This window comes from Physcomitrium patens, chromosome 18 (assembly GCF_059467195.1).
Source record: "Physcomitrium patens ecotype Gransden chromosome 18, ASM5946719v1, whole genome shotgun sequence".
NCBI lineage: Eukaryota > Viridiplantae > Streptophyta > Bryopsida > Funariales > Funariaceae > Physcomitrium > Physcomitrium patens.
The window spans coordinates 13,039,754-13,053,762 of NC_143427.1; the positions used below are offsets into that span (position 1 = coordinate 13,039,754).

The 14,009-nt window shown below is 36.7% G+C and overlaps 1 protein-coding gene and 1 long non-coding RNA gene across 2 annotated transcripts; one reads left to right on the forward strand and one right to left on the reverse strand.

Annotated features, from left to right (window-relative positions):
* The first annotated feature begins 2,255 nt into the window (after positions 1 to 2,255).
* On the forward strand, positions 2,256 to 3,541 carry LOC149987480 (uncharacterized). Its single transcript, XR_016498264.1, has 2 exons — positions 2,256 to 2,998; positions 3,149 to 3,541. It is a non-coding gene; the product is annotated as an uncharacterized LOC149987480 (long non-coding RNA).
* On the reverse strand, positions 3,436 to 5,107 carry LOC112295070 (syntaxin-124). Its single transcript, XM_024546214.3, has one exon. The coding sequence runs from the start codon at positions 4,504 to 4,506 to the stop codon at positions 3,565 to 3,567; it is 942 nt and encodes a 313-aa protein (XP_024401982.1). The 5' UTR covers positions 4,507 to 5,107; the 3' UTR covers positions 3,436 to 3,564.
* Positions 5,108 to 14,009: the final 8,902 nt, after the last annotated feature.

The window sequence follows — 14,009 nt, forward strand, 5'->3', positions numbered from 1 at the left end:
CTAGTATTCTAGTTTTCAACCATTTAAATACAAACTATTTTGGATTTCAATATAAAAGCTTAATTCCAATACAAAGTACTTAGAAACACTATTTTTAATAACTTCAAGATATTATAAGCACAAATTCTTCTGTTATTTTTTAGTTTTATTTAATGTAATTTTTATTATTATTATTATTATTATTATTATATTTTTTATTTTTATTTTTATTTTTTTTAATTTTTAAACACTAACCCTAGACAACAAGCTTTGGCAAGCTGTAATTCTCAATCTGACCATCCAATTATTGTAAAACTTCTATCGCTATTGTTTTTACAAGTCTTCTAAATGCTCAAGAAGTTTCAATCCAATCTAACTTACAGATTGCAAGAAAACGTTGTAAATCCACACTGATGTCCCTTGACTGTCGCCTAAAAAGTTGATGATGAACCTTGACTTGCAATTTCTCCTTTTCTAACCATTAATTCTCATTCAAACCTTGTGTGTAGCTTTGCCTTTAAGTCCTCAACTTACTATGTCAAAATTCACCTTATTCAAGCTGATCAATCTTCAGATATTACAAAAACTCTAAATGACCCCAATATGTCGACTTCTGATACCTCTTTACACTAATGATCAAATATCCTCTATCTATACAGTTAGATTAACACAAATTTTTGCAAGCACTTGGCATACTCAACCATCTAGACACCTCTAAAATTTCAACCGTAGATGTTTCTTTAATTTCACAAAATAGTCAAGAGTACTAGCCTTAATTTTATTGCAAAAAAACCCAATTCACCAATACAAACACTGACTTTGAGCAATGATTGCAAAATCTTCCCAAACCCTATAAAACTAAATCTTACACCTTTCGAAGGAGCTTGAAGCTAGCTCTTCGACCCTAAAAATCCCGATCTCCGAATGCCCTCTTCCTTTTTCTTTCTTTTCCTTTAACTCCGTGAGGTCCCCTATTCTTCCACCCTAGACTCGGAATTGAAACAACAGACCGTGCTTCCATGGAATTCCTACTTCTAAGAGGATCTTTCCACGAAAAGGACGTTTCTCCCAAAATGGCATAGAGAATGGAACAGCTTGAAATGGAACCGAAGCCTCTGTATTCGGAACCTCATTGGATTGCCCAACCAAGTCAGGTCTCATACTGGGTAAGAGGCCTGTAACATGACCTGGATTGGATGTTTCTATAATTGGGTCAAATTGGCCCTTCACATCAGACTCACCGGAATGTTGAATTGGTCCTTTCTCCTTTTGCCAACTCTTGGTAAGAACGGCTTTGACACATTCCACCCAATTTATCGCAGAATCTTGAGGACCTCGATTTATTGCAGAAATCTGGAATTGGCCACTATTTCTAACATCCAAGATGAATAAATATTAATAAATCTTTTTCATTTATATTTTCACCATATAGTCGTATTACAACACGACAACGTATTATCAAACATTGTAATAGTATGCAATTAGAAAAGTATTTTTTAATAGTATTGCTAATTAAATATTAAATTAGAGATATTATTTGTTTATTTATCTATCTATCTATCTTAAGATCTATATATTTATTTATATGTCCATTTAACATTGATGTGCTTATTTACTTTGCAATTACTTCAAGAAGATAATTGTCCACTTCTAATTATTTTAAGTAATTTAAGATAAAACTTTGTAATCTAAATTTCAATATTATGATTAATTGGGTGTAGTCAATAGTCTTGGGTATTATTTATTTATTTATTATTATTTTGCTTTATTAAATATATTAATTTTAATTAATTTTTTTGAAATAATGGACTATGATTTTTTAAAGAAAAATTAATATTAGTTGCTTACTTAAAAAATAAATAATATATAGAAGAAAATTTTGTGATTGTTTGTTACATAGATTTTTGGTTACAATAATCTAAAAATAACAATTATTATACAAACATTTTAGGAAGAGTAAGTATAAATTGGCTTATAGAAAAATAAATTGTATCTCAACCTGTCATAGTCATATAATATAATAGTTATATATTAAATATACAATTAAATACAAAACAAATTTATTGTATAAATTCAAAAGTGGAAGGGATTTAAAATCAATACTTTTCTTTGATACAGATGAATAACTCTATAAAAACTTGTACATATTTTAATTAAAGAATAGATGAAAATATAAATGGAAATGTATTTATATTTATATATTTAACTTAACTTATTTTCTGAAAATAATTCTATTATTGAAATCCGAGTTAGCGACTGGGTATGTCTGTGGAGACTAGAGTGCCCTCGTCGTCTGCCACTCACAAGCCGCTTCAGTCGCCGTCATCGTCCTTCTTGTGTCGTAAGGGCCCACGGTTCATTTGTAATGTGCAAGGGAATTTGTCAATTGTGAGGCCCTTACATTGGTTTTTGGGTGACGAGGGTGGTGTGGTTACCGATCGGATACAACCGGTGGTGTTTGCCGCAAGAGTTCAGAATTACTGTTCGTTTAGGCGTCTCAATTGTTATATGAGTTTCAGAAGTGACATGAATCGAAACGACAACCCCATCATATGGAAGTCTCCATTCGGAATTTGACGATTTAAGTTGATGCATTGCAAGGGTTGTGGGCATAGCGTAGGGTCTGTTCAACTGACAGAAATTTTAGCTATGTGTTTTTTTATAAATTTAACCAGTATGCTGGTACTTGGCTTATTGAACAAGAGGCCTTTGTACTTTGATCCTAATCCGATCAAGGGAAGAACTCTCCAAGCATTGCACAATATTGTAAACATATAATGATGATAGTATAAGGCCTTAAGCATTTTGATCTTGGGATTTAGTCCTGTGCAGGTTGCCAGAGCGCGGTACGTCTTGTTGTGATACTGGGCAGCAGCCGCAGGAGCAGGGATTTTCAAGTCTGATGACTGTCCAATGTCAGTTGCTCGCCCCCGCTGCTCTTACGACATCCACTACGAGACAGAATATATGGAACTTCTGATGAATGACGCCCAAAAGATTGACAAGTCCTCTGATGCAGGTACTTGGGTGCAATTTTTTAGATGAGCTTTTGTGTGATTGCAAGAGTTCACTTTGTGGGCTTCATAAATTGCCACCCTCTTCTTGATCCTCCTGCTAATGCTTCCGTCATGCTTCCCTTTTACCGATTCACTCATGGGTACGTGTCCAGAGACGAGGGAAGTTGAAATCACCGGCTATCACTGTGTGCTTATTGAAGCAAGGGTAGAGAGAACTAGAAGCCATCATGAAGTGCTGCATCGGTGCCTCATACCTTGACGAAGACCACATTGCACTGCTAATTACAATGATAACAACTCTACTTCCTTCTGCGGATTCATCAGAGACTGATAAGATTGTAATCTCACGCTTACCTTTCAGTGATGATGACGAAGTTCGCTTAAGAGATGTAAATGATGAAGATAGCACCGAAGTCGAAGTTTTAGATGACATGACCAATAGCACAACCAGACAATAATTTGGATAAAAATAAAAATCTGTACAGAAATGAATCTCTTCTATCAATTTTGAGAACTTCGTTTTTGTCTTCAACGATTTTAAACTACACAGTTTCCGGAGTTTCCCAGGCTACTTAAACTTGAGCACTAAAACGAGGACTAGAATCGCAATGATGATGATGAGAAGGAGGACGCATATGATGGTCGTCCTTCTTTTGCTCATCTGATAACGTTTCGCAACTTCCAAGTGCTCGCCACCCTTCTTGATGTAGGAATACGAACGTTGGACATTTGATTCAATGTCGTTGATCATGTCCCCTTGTGCACTCACCAAGACAGAGATGTCCATAAAGATGGCGTGAAGCTCCAGCATGTGCTTCTCAATCTCTTTCACTCCATCTAGCCGCTCTTGAATCTCCCGGACAGCCTCCAGCACGGGGCCACGACCCTGCTCGCGAATCGCTTGCTGCAGGAGGGTTTCGCTCTCGCCGGTGCTTATCAGGTTCTCGATAGTTTCCTCGTCGGCTTGCTCCCCGGTGATGGTGTAGTATCTGCGCTCTATGGTCTCCTTATAGCCATCCACCATCTTCGAACGCAAAGATTGGAACGCGTCCATCAATTCCTTCACCTTCTTCCGCTGATTCTCCGTTAATGATATTCTCTGCCGGTCTGAGGCTGTCCCCGCTTCACATCCTCTCACCTGACGGTGCTCAATATTGGACCGATCCAGCTCCTCAAGCTTAACCTTGATGAACCGCGCCCTTTTTGTCGCGGACGCGATTTCCGCGTCCATTTGGGCGCGGAGAGCTTTTAATTCGTCTGCCCTGTAAACCCCTTTACTCTTCTCGTTTACATTCTGGAGGCTCACGAGCTGCTGATTCATCTTGTTCACTTCTGCTTGCACCACTTCAATATGCCTCAAAAAATCACCCATACCGTCGGTGTTGGCCTTCATGTTCGTCAACTGTACGCTGGGTGGGAAATGCTTCACACCATTCTCGAGGTCGTTCTGACGATCGTCCTCGTCATATCGAACTCCCCGGTTCAGACCCCTCGCTAGTAAGTCATTCATGGCGCCCAGACGCTTGTAGAGACCTCACCGTGATTGCGATTACTGCATGCACTGTCTCGACGTTGTCTCAACGTTGTCTCAGGCTTTCAACTGTTTCGGTTTCTACCAAAAACCCTCAACCACTCACCAAATTCACAACCCCAAAAACCCTCTCTTCTCAACAACGTCTCGTGTATCACTCAGAAAGCAAAACCATTGAACGGCTCTCTGAAACGTACTAGACTCAAAAACACAGCGCATGTTGCTTAATGAACAGATCCACGACGTCATAAAAATTTACGCGTCATCACGCGTAAATTTGAAGGAACAACTCTTTTTCGAGAGCCCTGAACGTAATCAGCTCTTTCATTACCGTGTGGCAGCAGCGAGTGAGCACCACCCTCTCGCCGTTGAATACACTTTCTTCTCACAGTGACGCGCATTCGCACGACCTCATCTCTTCTAAACAGAAGAAACAAAAAAAATAATAATAATAACAATAATAAAATAACAAAACCATAATACAAAGGAAGTATCCATCCTGCAATCATAACGTCGCAGAATCTTCCGACGCTGAATGAACAGTTACATAATACTAGTGACGACGATTCTCGCAGCATTGGGGATCGTCTACCTTGAGAAATCGGTCTGGGTCTTCGACTGAAGGGGTCCATATTCTTTTTTTCTAAAGCAGGGGGCATCGAAAGTCCAGATGGGTTGCGCATGAGCTTTGAACATCTCGAAGGTTTTCTTTCCGACAACTCCTCTTGCGTCGAAGAAACTGGCGAGGCTTTCGAATGAAGGCCCGACGAGATTCGAAGACTCTTCATCCTCTTGTTTATCATTCGAGAAACATTCATCGATTAATTTTATCATCCATATAATTGTCATCTTCTATCTTGTCATCCGTCTTGCACTTCATCCGTCTGTAGTTCTGTCCATAGAAGTTGGAAATAAAGTTCTTCATTGCTGAGTTATTACATGTGGTTAAAAAGATGTGAGGTAAATTTATGCATGATTAACTAGGTTAATGTATTTGACATATGAAGGTGCACAAAGACGTAATATTCATTAAAGATAATAATATTACTTTTATCATCTTGTGATTTTTATAATGTTTGAGATTGAAAGAAAAATATAATAAAAAAATTGGGAAAATATATTATTGCACTAATTTTCTGTGTACCAATTGATGTGTGTATAGTGTGTTCCAAATTGTTCCTAAAAATTACAGATAAATATCAGATAATCAAAAAAATTGATAGCATTTTTTTAATCCACATATTATAAGACTTGATTAACTTGAAGTTTAAGCTTTATTACTAGAAAATGTCATTAAGTTTCAAAGTATGCACATGTACTTTGGGTAATGCTATTTTTTTGGATAACTACCCATTTTTAAGCAAATTATTAATGTAGAATAATATATGACAAAATCATGAGTTGTAATACAAATAATGTAATTAATAATTTTAAGAATATTTTTTATTAGTAGTTAAAATTATGTAAATAAATATAAAAAAAGATCATACATAAATTATTTTAAGAAAAACATACACACACAATTAAAATTTTATGAATGAAATAGTAAATGATCATGAAGTATAACTATGTGAGTTTGTGGTTGTAGTTTGTATCATATATTTTAATTATTTTTAGAAGTGTAAAAAGTAAAATTTTATAAATTTTTGATAATTCTTTTTAATTCAATACATATTTATTTTAAATCCAAAAAAAATTCTTTAAATTTATCATCATACTTGTTATCAAATATTTCATTAATGCAATAAATATATATATATATATATATATATATATATATGCAAAAACTTATTATCTAAAAATATTAAAAAAAAAATCTTAAAATATTAATTTCATAAATGAATTGTTTGATAAAATGAATGTTGGACAAATAAAAGATATTACCTAATGTAAGTTGTTAATGGTTAAACGGCAGCAAAAGGTAATAAGAAAGTTACCAAGGTGGCGGCTAGAATTTATAGTGGTGGCTAGGTTAAGTGGTGGCTAGGGTTTCGAGTGGCATCTAAGTTAAGTAGAATCTAGGATTTAATTGGATGAAGTAAGGATGAATGAGAATGAAGTTGAACCACAATAGATGTAAACTCTATCTATAAGTAAAGGGTGTTGGAAGTGAGAGGTATCTCATTCCATACTTCTCTTATGTCTAACCTTATTGATTTCTACTTACTTGTGTTTTGCTTATTGTGTTTCTTCAATAGGTTATGGGGCCACACACACTTGATTGTGTTTTTCAAGTAAATTGAAGTTATTTGCTGGTTGTTGCTCTTGTATGGAATAGATCTTATAGTATTTACTAATATTAGGATTTGTATAATCTAATCTTGTGTTATGGCTTGTGGAAAATTTGATTTGGACCTTATAGATCCCCAACATGTATTTGAAGATTTTTAATTCTTAAGATTGAGTGATTAAGACCTTATACAAAGACCTTAATAGTGTCTTTGGTGTTGTGGAATTTTTAGTGAGAAAGTGAGTTTTTTTAGTTAGAAAACTTGATGGTGAGGCTGATTAGAATCTACATACTTGTTAAAAATTTTGAAAGTTGAGTTGAGAGTGTTTGGAATGAAGAAACACTCATTTGTTCACAAGAGGGTATTTTGAGATTTTACTAGTACAAAATTATTTTGATAATTTTAAGCACATAAAGACTTCTTTTTTCATATTTTTTGATAGACCTATTCTTAGACATGGCTTCTAGTGAGAGTGAAGGTTTGAGAGTGATTGAAAAGATTAAAGGTAATAATTTCTACCATTGGAAGGTAAAAATGGAACTTTTGTTAATATCTTTGGACCTTTGGGACATTAAAGATGAAAGTGAAGAGCCTCCAAGCATGCATGTTGATGCTAAGGAGAGGAAGGACTTTGTAAGACATGAAAAGAAGGCTTTTGGCATGATTTCTACCAATTTGAATAGAGCCAACTTTTTTCACATCATCTCTTGCAAAGGACCAGTAGAAGCATGGAAGATCTTTTGTAATATATATGACAACAAGAACTTATCCAACATCATCACAAGGAGGAAATTCTTTACTTGCAAGATGGAAGAAGGTGATGACTTCATAGCTCATGTCAATAAGATAAAAGCCTTTGCTAATCAACTTGCAATTTTAGACAAGCCTTTAGAAGAAAGTGATATTGTCATGACCTTGCTTATGAACCTTTGCAAGTCCTACAACTACCTCATTGTAGCATTGGAGTCCATCAAACTAAAAGACCTCACAATGGATTATGTGATAGCAAGACTTGCTTATGAAGTGACCAAGAGGAAAGAAAAAGAACCTCAAAGTGAAGATTTGGCTCTCATTTTAAGAAAAGGCAAGGAAAATTATTCTAACCAACGTGGTAATACAAGAACTTACTTTATTTGTAAAAAATCAAGTTATTTTGCTAAAAATTGCTATAAGGTTAAGAAAAGAGATAGAGAAAGTGTAAATAATACTTGTGATGAATATGGAGGTGATGATTATGCATTCATGGCAAGTGAAGGTACTTCCATGGCCACCATGTCTAAGTAGATTATTAATTCGGGTGCCACCAAGCACATGACTCCATACAAGTATTCATTGGACACTTATGAAGAAATTTCAGCAATAAATATATTCATGGGAGACAATGGCTTAGTATAAGCTATTGGAATGGATTCCATTGTAGTAGAAATTGTTGTGAAAGGCCAAACTAAGAAGATCAAATTGAAGGACGTCTTTCATGTGCCAAAGATGGAGAAAAACCTCGTCTTGGTGAATAAACTTATTTCACATGGTTGTAAAGTGTAATTTAATGAGAATGGTTGTTTTGTGAAGATATTGGAAGGAAATAATGTTGCAAAGGGCTTTAGACATGGCAACCTCTACTTCATCAAGTATAAGATGGTAAATGGAGTTGAAGTAGCAGCATTTGCTGAATTTTCTCAAGATTAAGATAAGTTTGGCATTTGGCATCGACGCCTTGGTTATTTGAATGCTAAGAGGATGAAAGAACTCTAATCTATAGTAAGTGGCTTAGATTTTGGTCATCATATAAGCCACAATGCTATGATACTTGCTTATGAAGATTATATTCAAGGCAAACAACAAAGAGCTGTCAAGGACAAGAACTCGATGAAAGCTAAAGAGTAAGTGAGACTTTTCTCAAAAAGAAATAGGAAAAAATAGAAATATGTATATTAAGAAAGAAACTGGAATGGCTATTGCCAAAATACAAGAAAACTAGAGACCCTTGAAACTAGACTAGAAGCAAGAAAGGAGTTGACAAGAGTGAAGAGGGCTTCACTCTTGCCTCTATATATACTATCTAACTAGAAGCCACGTGGCGATGTTCTATAAGACCTCCAATATATGTTGACTTTCTAGGCCACATGCCTTTGCTTGCAAGGCAAGTTTTCTATGGATGGACCACGTAGTTAGCTTGTTCTTTAAGCTTCCAACATGCGTGGCACATGGCTAACTTGTTGACCAAGTTTCTAACCTAAAAGTCAACTATAGACTCCTATAAAGTCAAAGCAGCGTCTATGAAGCTTCTAAGAAGCTTCTCTAGAAGATATTACACAATTAACCTACTTTTACATACTTTTATCTATTCATATAGGTAATTATATGTATGTCCGTGACATTACCCCCCCTTCTAGGGACGAGTTCCACGAGGAGCGGTGATTATATATTGAAAAAATCTAATATGCAGCGAATTGTATTTGCTACATACTCTGATCTTTGTTCTCTTCGAAGATAGTTGATGGGTCCTCTTAGCCATCGATAGTGTCCCATTCCAAGGCGAGAAGACCACCCTGTTATTTGATCACTGTTGAGGCCTTCATAACTTCCTTCAAATAATACATTTGAAACACCATCAAGAGTCGTTCCTATCTCCAATAATATCACCAAACATCGAGAATCTCTTCCAAGCTCGTGATACTAAATGCGTTGTATCTCACCATCTATTCGAGGAAGAACATGTCGTTCTTGAGGATCATCATCTCGGTTGCGTCGTCTTGAAGGTTGTGACAATCGCAATGTCTCATCCGGTAAGTCAGCAAACGAAGGTTCTTGAGTTGAATCCGCTGGTTGTTGGCTCTCCATCTAATTAGCGTCACAAATGCAAAGAAGTTACAAACAAGGATAGGAAATTGAATGTTATCTTGCCTCAATCTTGTCTCTTTTATAAGAGAGGTTTTCATCTTGGTTTTGATGGATGTCGTTGATGAAAAACTTTGACTTTAGCTGATGCATTTGCTAGATTCCTGGATGGCTCCCATGTGCGCTCACTAATATCATATCCGCGCCAATGAACAAGATATTCCAGCTTATTTCGGCGCCGCCTTGAGTCTAATATCTCTTCCACCTCAAATTCTTCATTATTATCTACTTCTATAGGAGGCGGTGGCATTTGTCTTCTTCCTTGTATATCCACTGTCTTATATGGTTCAAGAAGAGACACGTGGAATACAGGATGGATCTTCATTGACTCCGGTAGATGTAACCGATATGCAACTGGGTTGATCTGTTCAGAAACAAAAAAGGGGCCAAGCCTACGATAGTCCAATTTGTCACAAGGTCGAGTGGTCTTGATATTGCGACGAAGTAGCCATACCTTATCACCCACGTTGAGTTGTGGTTGCTCTTTACGATATACATCTGCATTTATCTTTTGTCGTTCTTGAGCTTTCTTCAACTGCGCCTTCATTATTGCATGTAACTCTGACAACCGATTTGCCATATCTTCTGCTGTAGGATTATCAACTTTTGAAAAATCAAAAGTATCAAGTCGTGGATGATAGCCATAATTGGCAAAGAAAGGTGTTTGTTGCGTGGAAGAATGTACTGTATTATTATAAGCAAACTCTGCCAATGGCAGAAGGGTTGTCCAATCATCTTGTTGATAGTTGATGGTACACCTTAAATACTGTTCCAAGACTTGGTTTACGCGCTCTGTTTGTCCATCAGTTTGAGGATGGAAAGCTGAAGATAGCTTTATGTCCACTTTTAAAATCTTGAAAAGAGTCCTCCAGAATCTCGACACAAATTGAGTTCCCCTATCCGATATGATATCTTTAGGTAATCCATGATAGCGATAGATATTATCAATGAAAAGCTTAGCTGTTTCTTCACCTGTGATAGATTTTGTACATGGCATAAAATGTGCCATCTTGGTGAAATGATCTACTATCACAAATATAGAATCATAAGTTCTTGAGTTTGGAAGATCTGTGATGAAATCCATAGAAACAGAAGACCATGGTTGTTCTCGTATAGGTAATGGCTGAAGAAGTCCGTAAGGTCGATGTCGAGGAATTTTTGATCTTGAACAAATATCACATGATTGTACAAAGTCTTTGACTGACTTTCACATTTGTGGCCAACAAAAATCTCTTGATATGAGTTCCAGAGTCTTATTATATCCAAAGTGACCTGCTGCTGGAAAGTCATGACGTGCTTGAAGAACACGTAAACGTGCTTTTCCTTCTGGAACATATAGGCATCCTTCAAAATATAATAGATTATTCTTGAACTCGAACTTAGAAGAATCATGAGACTTGGAAGAATTATTCTTGATATCATGAACAAGAGGGTCTAAGGACATACTGGACTGGATTTGCTTAAGAAAAGTTGAATCAACAGTCAGTGTTGATTTCATTGCTCGGAGATGAAATTGCTCTGGTTTCAAGAGGACCGTTCTTTGTTGCTCAAAAGCTGCATCTCCTTCTTTTGGTGCAAAATAAGAACGTCTAGACAGGGCATCGGACAAACCTTGTTGTTTTCCTGGCCGATAAGTGATAATGAAGTCGAATCTTGACAAAGACATACTCCAACGAGCTTGACGACGATTCAATACGCGTGCTGACATGAAATACTCGAGGTTCTTGTGATCTGTATATACAGTGACTAGACTAGAAGCGCCTTCTAGATAATGACGCCATTCTTGAAAGGAATCCCTGATCGCAAGAAGTTCTTTATCGTGGATCTCATAATTGATCTCGGCTGCTGAGAATTTTCTTGAATGAAAAGCTATCGGATGAAGTTTGTCATCTGTTCCCATTTGTGATAAAACTGCACCCAAGGCAAAATCCGATGCGTCTGTTTCCATAAAAAATACCTTAGAAAAGTCAACACGATATAAGACTGGTGCAGAGACAAACGATGTCTTCAAGGCTTCAAATGCTGCTTCCGCTTCTTGATTCCATTGGAATTTATCTTTACTAGTCAAGCGTGTAAGTGGAGCTGCAACTCGTGAAAAGTCTTTGATGAAGATCCGATAGTAATTGGCAAATCCCAAGAAACATTGGACATCTCTTACAGTCTTTGGAATCTTCCAATCCATGATTGTTTGGACTTTCTTAGAATCCATCATAAGACCATCATTTGAAATGATGTATCCTAAAAAGTCAACTTGAGTAGTGTGAATTACACACTTTTCTATCTTGGCGTACAATCCTGCATCTCTAAGTTTTTGTAATACTTGACGAACATGTATTTCATGTTCTTCAACATTCTTAGAATAAATCAGGATATCGTCTAGGTAGCAGACGACAAAATTGTCTAAGAATTCACGAAATACATCATTCATGAGATGTTGAAAAGCAGCTGGTGCATTCGTGAGTCCAAAAGGCATGACATTGTATTCAAAGTGTCCGTACCTGGTTCGAAACGTAGTCTTCCATTCATCTCCTTCTTTGATCCGTACTAGATTATATGCTCCTCTTAGATCTATTTTTGTATAGATCTTAGCTTGATTCAACTGGTCAAGGAGTCCTGATATCAAAGGTAATGGATACCTGTTCTTGATTGTGATCTTGTTGAATCCTCGATAGTCAACACACATTCGTAAAGATCCATCTTTTTTCTTTACGAATAAAATTGGAGCTCCTGCTGGAGATTTTGAATGGCGTATGAAATTCTTCGCTAAATTCTCGTCAATATATGTCTTGAGTTGAGCCAACTCATCTTGCGATAAACTGTAAATTGGTCCAAATGGTGGCTGAGTTCCTTCCTTGAGATCGATTGAACAATCGTATGGGCGATGCTCAGGAAGAATATCTGCATTCTTTTTCTCAAAAACGTCTTGATAATCCTGATATTGACTTGGAATGCCACTTGAAGTCTTTACGCTTTCAGAAATAGGTGCAGCATAAATAGCAAAAGTTGATCCTTCTTTTGCTGCGTGTATAAATGCTTTTGCACCTATAAGTGCGGATTTTACTATACTAGACTCATGGTTTTTTACTTGATTAATAGAACTGTTACTAATGCTCCGAGGAAAATCAAGTTTACGAGAAATCCAATCTATTCGAGGATTATACTTTTCTAACCATGATAAGCCTAAAATTATTGGATTAGAGGGAGATCTAATTATATTAAAAATTACGCAACTACTATGACCATTTATTACTACATCTACAGGAAGTGTTTCGTGAGTTACATCTCCAGAAGACAACGGACGACCATCTATGACTTCTACGTATACAGGTTTAGTTTTTTGTATTAATGATATTCTATGACATCTAGCAAATTCTTCATCTAAAAAACAAGCTGAGGCTCCTGAATCTATCAAGGCAGAGGTTTTGTAATTATTAGGTCCTAAACGCACATCTATTATAAAACAAGGAGATGGTTCTGAGGAGAGGATAGGACCTTCATTAGAAGTTGTACAAGATTCCAGCCGCACGGTCCCTATTGTAGCTGGACGTACTCGTTTTCCGACATACTGTCTTCTTTGACAGCCGTACTCCTCATTTTGTAGTTACGTCGCTTCTTTGGACAATGTTGAGCAGTGTGCTTAGGTTCTCCACAATATAAGCACAATCCTTCTTGTCGACGACGAGACTTTTCTTGCTCAGTAAGAGGTTTGAAACGTACCGCATCAATTTGCATATCCTCTACTTCTGAAGGTATGTGTTGAGGAGACGTCGGTGTTGCCATTGAATTGTAGTAACGTTGAGGCCTACTTGTGCGACTCTCGGATCGAAATTCAAAAAGTCGATTGTCGTACTTCATAGCAAAGTCAATTGCTTGACTCAATGTTTGAGGATCAGGTAAATTAAGCATCAATTTCTTTACCTCATATTGTAATCCGTAGAGAAATTGACTCACAAGTGCGGCATCATCCCACTTGATATCAGTTGGAAGTTGTCGAAATTGCGAAGCATATAATGTTACTGATCGATTGCCTTGTCGCAAAATACGGATCTTGTTGGTTGCAACACGAATTGCATCATGTTCTCCAAACATGGATCGAAACTCCGCCAAAAAAGCCTCCAGATTATCCAATATTGGATCTCGTCGTTCAAGAAAAGATGAAAACCATGACAATGCTGAACCTGAAAGAAGTGTACCAATGAATCTAACTTATGACCCTGGAGTTGAATAGCTCTGGGGTTGAAGTTCAATCACTAATTGGACCTGATTGATGAATCCTCGAAACTTGGATCTGGTACCATCAAACTTCTCGGGCAAGGCCACTCTCGGTTCTCTAACACTCGAAGGGTGTTCCAT